We start from the raw sequence: 10,000 nt of genomic DNA, 5'->3' as shown, positions 1-10,000 counted from the left end.
ATCACAACCTCTCACAAAGGCAGCATCCTGTATTTTGTTTCTGGGGACAACAATTCTAAATCAAAATGGCGCTCGAGGAACTCTTCGCATCACAACTCACCCTGCAGACGGTGCAGACGCCGGGCGGGAGAGAGGCAGAGCCCACCATCACCACCGCCGGCTGAGGAGCAGCTGGTGGAGGAGGCACTACCATAAGGGGCGAGGGGGCTGGTTGAGGGGCGTAGGGGCTGTGGTTGAAGCCGTAGTTCACGGGCGCGTAGGGCGGGGGCGCTGCCTGGCCCGCCCCGACACTTTTTTCAGGGATGTACGACATGACTCCTTCTTCAGACCGTCTCGTCAGTCAGCTGCGAGAGGCGGGCAGAACTTCGGTTAAGCAGTTTATAGAAGATCAGCAAAATGATATTCGAAAATTGATGGAAATCGGTTTTACGTTAACAATTTCGTCTGAAATCTCTCACTATTCAATATGACAGTTTAAACCTCCATCGCCGACCCCGAGGATCTCGCCACGCTTCACTTAAGTGATTCCAAGGGCGATACACGTGCTTGGATGGAGTGACCGTTAAGTGGAACTATTTAGGCACTTTTTACTGAGCATGTTTAAGGGTCGGCAACACTTCTCACTTGCGATATATGGCATTTATACAGCCTTTCCAAGCAATCGTCAGCTGATGGCGACGGGGTATACATGCACTTCTGAAATTATGCCCATATTTGGTCAGAAAGGTGTATGTTTTGCTCCATTCATAAATATCTTTTAGCCAAATTATAATAATTACATACAATGTAGACATGAAATTGAAAATCCCACTCGACCACTCATTACGAAAAAAAAAAGTACGTTATAGACAATTCTCTTCGTATCTCCTCCTTTCCCGGATCTGCAAGTGGTACTGTTCTTTCAAAATGTTCAGTGACTTTCGTTAATATCTGATCAAGTGTTTGGGCATCTCCCCCCCCCCCTCTGTTATCTACCGTGCTCTTCCGACTTTTCAGAAGATTAGGGATGATTATCAAGGGAATCAATCACTCATTTTTTTCAGTAAATGATGGAAGAGAGATACAGACAGACAGACAGAGACAGAGTCAGAGACAAGGAGAGAGAATGAGAGAAAAGAGAGAGAGACAGACAAACAGACAGACAGAGGGAGACTGGTAGACAGACAGATAGACAGACAGAGGGAGAGAGAGAGACAGGCAGATAGAGACAGACAGGCAGACAGACAAAGAGAGGGACAGACAGAGAGAGACCGGCAAAAAGAGAGGGAGGGAGGGAGGGGGAGAGAGAAAGAGAGGGAGAGAGACAGAAAGAGAGGGAGAGAGAGACAGACAGACAAATACAGGTCATCCAGATATTTAAAGAAGACACCCACATAAGAATATATACATATATGTATATGTATATATATATATATATATATATATATATATATATATATATATATATATATATATATATCGTTTACCACAAAATAAAAGCTGAAACACGAATCTATAATTCCGTTCAGAAGCCCACCTGTTCGAATTGAAGAATGTGGTACCTTGAGGGTGAGTGCTGTTGTGGCAATCCCTCGCCGTTCGCCTTGGCTGCAAGTTGGCAAAGGTCTCTCGTATCTAATCTTGCTTCTCTTATCATAAGAACCAGTGAATTCCCACCCCCCCCACCCCCACCCCCCAAGACGTTTCCAAATGTCATCAATGAGTACATGCTTGGTATATACTCTTAATGCTTCCTTCCCTCCCTCCTTTCTTCTTTTCTTCTCTTCTTCCTTCCTTCCTTCCTATCTTCCTCTCTCTCTCTCTCTCTCTCTCTCTCTCTCTCTCTCTCTCTCTCTCTCTCTCTCTCTCTCTCTCTCTCTCTCTCTCACACACACACACACACACACACACACACACACACACACACACACACACACACACACATTTTTCTTTCTCCCTCTTATCTCTCTTTCTTTCTTCTCTCCTTCCTTGCCTCTCGATCGCTGATTGTTTTTTAGCAACTTAATGGCCAAAAAAAAAAGAGAAAAAATCTATTCTTGTCAGCATTTTCGCCCTCTTAACCTGCGCATACAAACACTGACATGTTTGAGTGTGTGTGGAGGGGGGGGGGGGTATATATTTTTTGGTATTTGTATAAATGGAAAGAGAATATAATGAAAATCTACCATCGCTTTATATCCACTTTTCTAAGCCTCTTGGCAATACAAAATGCAATGTTATTTCTCTCTCTCTCTCTCTCTCTCTCTCTCTCTCTCTCTCTCTCTCTCTCTCTCTCTCTCTCTCTCTCTCTCTCTCTCTCTCTCTCTCTCCTCCCTCCCTCCCTCCCTCCCTCCCTCCCTCCCTCCCTCCCTCCCTCCCCTCCCCCTCTCTCTCTCTCTCTCTCTCTCTCTCTCTCTCTCTCTCTCTCTCTCTCTCTCTCTCTCTCTCTCTCTCTCTCTCTCGCTCTCGCTCTCTCCCTCCCTCTCTCTCCTCTCCTCTCCTCTCTCTCTCTCTCTCTCTCCCTCCCTCTCTCTCCTCTCCTCTCCTCTCTCTCTCTCTCTCTCCTCTCTCTCTCTTGACAATGGACGCAGCCCATGGAAACTGAGGGCAAGTATGATGCACTCATGTGAAGATGATATCGACGGCAGACCCCAGAGGCGACCGAGAAAAAAAAACAAGTGGCAACTACCTGCACATGTGGAAGTTTACCCCCCCCCCCCAGACACCTGTGTACGTACTTCAGGCCAGATACAAAACTTCGCACACATGTGGATAAATATCGCTGTGTCTATCTTTTAAACTTCTAAATGATTTGCCCGGATCCCATCTAGCTGGCATGTCATAATAAAGATAAATCGTGTTTTCCAGACCCTAAAAATGTACCCTTACTATCATGAACTTAATACATCCATTAAGACTATAGAGGATGATGGAATCACTTATGACATCATCTGATTTCTTGCAAAGGTACAGGTACAGGGAAGAAATTCTCTTCTTGATCTCTTCAAGTTAAGCTATAGCGCGGGCATCTTGTCTACTGCCTGGAAACAAGCTACCATTATTCCTATCCCAAAACCAGGATACCTTGATGAATTTAGACTAGTTTCTCTAATATCTTGTCTCTTTAAATCCTCCGAAAGGATTCCTCTCACTCGTCTGCTCCACCAGATCAAGGATCATATTCATCCATGTCTTTGGATTCCAAAAAGGTGAACACAAGGGTGTTTAGCACAATACCTAAATGGAAATCATGCACAGTCTTCTTCATAGATTTCAAGGGAGCATTCGGCAGAATCTTCCCTTCTACAATCCATCATAAATTAACTCTTCTGGGAGTTAAGGGCAAGCTTCTGCCATGGATAAAGGATTATCTGTCTTTGAGAAAAGCAAAAGTATGTTACCGAAGCATCTACAGGATTTATGGAGAGCTAGAGTTAGGCACTCCACGAGGTGGAATTTTGTCCCCTTCACCATTTAACAGATTTTCAAGCTAAACAATAAGTTAGGAGATTTGTGCAGTAACACATACTATGCTGGTGACATTCTCATACAAGTTATGTTCTTCAGAGATTCAGCAAAAAGTGCACTTTCCGTGGACTCATAATCAACTCTATCACGACTTAGTATATTTCCGGATCTCATAAACTGCCCTACATTTCATGTGGACAAGGTATTGCAAATCTGACACCTATAAGTATGTTGGTATTATGATGATTGCTCCCTACCTCATGTCTTACAATCCTCTCTTCACCTTTGGATTGTTTCAAAACAACAAGGAATGTTACTTGGAGCATTTGAGACTTTTACAGTACATAAGGAAGATACATAGGTGCCTCCTTCAGAGTCGCATCATCTCGATATCAAAAGTACCCCTCTGAGATTTTGAAATATAAACAAGATTTGTATTTTGAGTTTAATCTTGTTTTATTTTTCCAGTGTAATATCTGGGTCTGAAAGACAGGGATTAGAGAGGTGGTTTCCATGAACAGGCTCATTAAACCACTTCTCAAAATGGAATTTAAAAATCTAAAATAAGATAAAAAAAAAAAAAAAAAAAAAACCTACAGACCCACTTCCAAGGGGAGAGTTGCCAGTGTTTATTTATTTTTATCTTTATTTTTTTGTGGGGGAGACATTGTTATTTTTCCATCATCTGGTAAAAGATTAATGTAAATGGTATGATTCTAATTCTGCAATAATATATTAGGATTTGCTTATTATTGTTGTATAGATGGCATGTTATTATATGGAATACTGCTCGATGGCGTGCAGTTAGGGCACCGTAGTGGAATCTTTTTCCTAGAAATGAAATGAGGTGAATTACTCTTGCGGCTTTGACTCCCATGCGCGCCAACATCACCCTACCACCCTACTCATCCCCCCCCCCTCTCCCCATCTACCATAAACTCCCCTCTCATACCTCCCATACTCCTACCCCCCCCCCCCCCATCCCTACCCTCTCATATTCCCCATTCCCTACCACTCTTCCATTGTCCAAATTTGGCACCAGACCTGCAGATTCATTCCAAACCATAAATTTCCTTTGTTTTTTCTAAGGAGATTAATATTTAAGTTGGGCATGCACAGCGGCCTCGATACTCCTATCTGATACAGTACAACTTAGAATGGAAGGCCTGAAACTGCCCAAACTAATTCTGAACTTCAGTGTGTAGAACATTGATGCTATAAACATTCCAGAAGCAATGTTTGCTGCACCATGGCATAGATCACACGTATATGTTCGCATTGACAAATTAACAGGGCCCAAATCCATGACAGTAACAGAATTAAAATGCCATTACTTGAAGTATATAGATGAAATTCATGGTATCCCCCGCCCCCCTATTCGCAAACGGCTGTGATCTTCATGGAGCAACAGGGATTAGTGTATCAATTCCTGACATTGCTCTTAAAGAAAGTGCGCAAATTTCTAACTGGGAAAGCACAATTGATGCCATCATAAAAAGAGGAACAGCAGCGACCCCCAGCTGTCTTCTCTGACAGCTGGGTGTCGCGAGTTAAATGAATTCAGTCCAGGAAACATGATAACTAATCATATCATGCACCAAGTCCCTCGCCTATCAGAACAAGATATACGTATCGCTATACTGGATGCTTTCTCATTTAAGAATATCAACCTGTAACGAGGTGGATCTGGTAGCAAAACTAGCACTTCCCCATGAAGAGCCATTTAATGCAGTACCAATTATATCCTTTTAAAAAATGTTTTCGGCGGCCGTTGAGATTATGAGGGTCAGTTATGGACCACTGGAAAAGAAGAAGAAAATGAACACAGTACCATCTGGTATTATTAAACAAATGCAGGCACATCTGATATGAACAAACCATATAAAATCTAGAATGGTTTGTAAAATGGACTGTCTCGGAGACGGTGTGGGGATATATTCTGTCAACAAAGTATTGGCGATACATTTATTGGTGTCGGTATCACTTTAACTGTCTACGCTTTTGCCAGGTTTCAAGCATTGATGTATCAGTATTGTTTTCGACAATTCTGTGTATCGATGCCCATCACTGTATACACACATACACACACACTTAGACACACAAACACACACACACACACACATAGACACACACACACGAACACACATAGACATACATAAACACACACACACACCACACACACACACACACACACACACACACACACACATACACACACACACACACACACATACACCACACACACACACATACACCACACACACACACATACACCACACACACATACCACAAACAAACACTCACACAAACAAACACACATACTCACACACATGTGTGTGTGTTCATATACACACACAAACATATGTGTGATCACGGAATATATTTGACTAAATTATTTTGTACAATAAAACGGGTCACTTAAAATGATCAGAAGAAATGAACTGCACGTGACCGACCCACGTGCAACAAATTCGCTCCCTCTATACAGATTTTAGTAATTTTCATCCACATTATGTCTTGTCTGGCTTACTAGAGTGCTCTAAGAATTATTTTTAGCGTTAATAAAAATAATGAATTGTATTTAACTAAATTGTTTATCAAAAAAATAAATGTTTGTTTTAAGACAGAACTATACATGAAGTAAAACTGTTAAACATTTACCTATGTTGTGGTGCCTTAGACTTCACTGTCATCATGGAAGTAAATAAGTCGGTCAATATTTTTGCGTGAATGTCCCACATAGATTTTTAAGGGGATACACGTACAAATTAAATGAAAATATACCAAAATAGAGAATGGAAATAGAAAGAGACATATTGATGAAAGTAAACAGGTAATTTGTATATCAACAGAAATAACAATCAGCTGTCAACTTGGTTTTAGAAGTAAAAACGGTGGTATAGAGGCCGCTGGGCGTTGACGAGTGATAAATATTTAATGTTCCTGCATTTCGATCGGGTTCAAATGATGAATTAGTAACCCCTGCAATAACTAATTACAAGTAGTGTTAAAACAATATGAAAATCCAAAACATGCAGACTCTATTCACGGATCCGAAAAAGGCAGTTCAAATTGGTACGACAGTGTGGAAAAACAAGCGGTTTCATGCACACAACAACGGTGTGTTCGCTACAAAGCCCACCTGGAGGAATTTGTAATTGACTTAAAACTCGGGAGGCAAGGCAGCGTTGCTATCGATCTCCGATGCTTGCTATGAGAAGCAGTGGCTCCTCGGGAGTGCTTGCAGTCACCCCACCGCAGCTAAAAAGTTGGGGTAAATATTTGTAGCGCTTTCGCATGACCCATCGCAACGGTATTGGTAAAGACGGATTCACCTCACCCTCTCCTTCCCAAATATTTAGAACCCTCTCCTACTCCTAATACCCACAATCTTGGCCCCGATAGCAGGTACCGAGGTAAAATATAAATAATACACAAGGAGTTAGCCAATAGTCAGATGCAAGGGATGTACCTCCTGCAATTCCCATAGAAGCTTCCTGCCCCCCACAACCCCCGCCCTGGACAACAAAACATCCACCACGTATATACGGCAGGACAGACCGTCAGGCAGACTCTGCATCAGGCGCTCCCGCATGTCGTCCGTACCTCTGCCCTGCCGTAAATACGTGGAGGATTCTTTGTCTTTCGTTGTGGGGTTGGGGGGGTGGGGCGGAGAGGGTGGTCGCAGAGGGCACAGTCCCCTGTATTAAATAAAGTAGTAACTGATTCTGTGTATATTTCTTGTATTTTCCCCCACAATTTAACTGGTTCCTGCCATGTCCTCCCTTGCTATCGGAGCCAAGACTATGGGTATTTGGGATGTTTCCACGACATAATTTCTAGATATTTGGGTAGCAGAGGGTGAGAGTTATCCACTAATACCAATGTTGTCGTCAACGGTCATGCGAAGGAATTCCGAATATTTACCTAAATAGGACACGTGATGAGTAGATAATCACCGAAGGGGGATTGTAAATACAGTGTACTTCATTAGGACACGTGATACGTAGATAATCACCGAAGGGGGATTGTAAATACAGTGTACTTCATTAGGATACGTGATACGTAGATAATCACCGAAGGGGGGGGGTGCAAATACAGTGTACTGCATTGACTTTCTTGATGAAGAGTTGATTGAATCTGAAAGAGAGATAGCAAGCTGGAAGCTGGAAGAGTTCAGTCAACTTGGGTCACCCCGAGTAGGTCATGAAGGTTCGCGTGACCTGACCTCGAAGAACAAAGTCTACTCTTGTCTCCGGATGAACAGCCGAAGTAATCGACGAAGAGAGAAAAAAGTAAAACGATGAAGGAAAGGAAACTTTATGCCAAGAGAGAAGACATACTTGACCAGACTGTCATGCTTGTATCTAAGGAAGATCGAGCGTCTTAGATGTCACTACCAGTTGCTACCTGTTGGTCCTTTGTTTGGTGCAAAGACTATATACGAAAGAGAGGAAAGCGTGGCAAAAAACCTGTGAGCCCGAACGGTTGGCGGTTAGTGTAATATCTGAACAATAGATGGCGCTGTGATACGTGCTTTCCTATCTTTCTTATATAATCTTTGCTCTGGAGTGTCAGTGTGCCTTCGTTGGTGACGTGCAGTGTGCGTGATGTGAATTCGCTGCGTTTATATATATATATATATATATATATATATATATATATATATATATATATATATATATATATATATATATATATATATATATATATATATATATATATATATATGTATATATATATATATAGATAGATAGATAGATATAGATATATTATATATTATATATATTATATATATAATGTATATAATACATATTATATATATCATATATATGTATATATATGTATATATATATATATATATATGTGTGTGTGTGTGTGTGTGTATGTATGTGTATGTGTCATATGTGTGTGTGTATGTATGTATGTATATATTATATATGAATATATGCATACATACACACACACACACACACACACACACACACACACACACACACACACACACACACACACACACACATATATATATATATATATATATATATATATATATATATATATATATATACGTATATATACGTATATATACGTATATGCGTGTGTGTGACGTATATACGCACACACATATGCAAGGTAACTTAACTACACGGCTCAGATCGGTAACTGAGTAGGAAATCAATATCATTATTATTATTATTATTATTATTATTATTATTATTATTATTATTATTATTATCATTATTACCTTTGTTATTATTATTATTATTATCATTATGATCTTTATTATTATTATTATTATCATTATTATCTTTATTATTACTACTATTATTATCATTATTATCTTTATCATTATTATTATTATATTTTTTATCTTTAGTGTTGTTATTACTATTACTTTTACTATGAGTATAAACGATTATGATCCTATTATCTTCTTGCTATTTTCTTTAGTTTTAGACTTGATATTGTAATTATTATCATTGTTGTTATTATTTTATTAATCATTATTTCATTATTTTTATTATATCATTATTGTTATTATTTTATTAGTTATCATTTCATTATTGTTATTATATCATTATTGTTATTATTGTATCATTGTTATTATTTTATTATTATTATTTGATTATTGTTATCATTCTATTATTGTAATTATTTTTATTATTCTATTATTGTCATTATTATTATCATCATTATAATCGCAGTTAATCAGGCAGCGTCTAAAATTATTTTAGTGTACCCTGAGTTTTCTACCGTTTTCTGTGATCTCCTTCCCCCAGCCTACCATTCTCTAATCCGGGTTCTGTTCACCTTCGGCTCTCTGTGACGTCATAGGCCTTCACCCAAGGCAGCACTGAACAAGGTCTATATAAATACTTAAATAGGCCTTGGCACTGAACTCGGAAGTGACAAAACCGCGTCCCCCTCCAGTTGTCATATACAGCCGGTTTGTTAAAATTGTGCCAGGCCCGACCCAACGAATTTTCAGAAATACAAATACAGAAATAAAGGCATATCTGGTCCATATACCTGATAGATATACATTTAACCATATATTTCCCGGGATGATATGCATGTCTAGACTGATAAATATGCATTTACTTATTTATTTATGAGTGTCAAGTATACGAATATTGTTTGGGTCGAGCAATTCTAACAAACCGGCCGCTTATAAAGTGTGAGCTCTTTTTGTTTCAATAAACTTGCCGAAGTCTGTTGGTTTGTCTGTCTGTTGGTTTGTCTGCCTGTCTGTTGGTTTGTCTGTCTGTCTGTTGGTTTGTCTGTCTGTCTGTTGGTTTGTCTGTCTATCTGTTGGTTTGTCTGTCTGTCTGTTGGTTTGTCTGTTTGTCTGTCTGTCTGTTGGTTTGTCTGTCTGTCTGTCGGTTTGTCTGTCTGTCTGTCTGTTGGTTTGACTGTCTGTCTGTCTGTTGGTTTGTCTGTCTGTCTGTTGGTTTGTCTGTCTGTCTGTTTGTTGGTTTGTCTGTCTGTCTGTTGGTTTGTCTGTCTGTTTGTTGGTTTGTCTGTCTGTCGGTTTGTCTGTCTGTCTGTT

The 10,000-nt window shown here is 39.9% G+C and overlaps 1 protein-coding gene across 4 annotated transcripts in view; it reads right to left on the bottom strand.

Annotated features, from left to right (window-relative positions):
• LOC113805783 (uncharacterized) overlaps positions 1-1,650 on the bottom strand; it is a 2,084-nt gene extending 434 nt beyond the window's left edge. Inside the window, exons 1-2 of one of the 4 annotated variants that reach the window (XM_027356843.2) lie at positions 1,517-1,650; positions 101-344 (exon numbers count right to left, since the gene is read on the bottom strand). In XM_027356843.2, coding sequence (XP_027212644.2) covers positions 101-313 — 213 coding nt within the window. In that variant the 5' untranslated portion in view covers positions 314-344; positions 1,517-1,650. Of the gene's footprint in view, positions 1-100; positions 345-779; positions 934-1,516 lie in introns of those variants that run through there. The other 3 variants (XM_027356845.2, XM_027356844.2, XM_070138233.1) reach the window with 3 other exon arrangements.
• Between the last annotated feature and the right edge of the window lie 8,350 nt (positions 1,651-10,000).

The sequence above is a fragment of the Penaeus vannamei genome, chromosome 24, assembly GCF_042767895.1.
Source record: "Penaeus vannamei isolate JL-2024 chromosome 24, ASM4276789v1, whole genome shotgun sequence".
In the NCBI taxonomy this organism is placed as follows: domain Eukaryota; kingdom Metazoa; phylum Arthropoda; class Malacostraca; order Decapoda; family Penaeidae; genus Penaeus; species Penaeus vannamei.
This window is presented reverse-complemented; position numbering and strand designations above follow the sequence as displayed.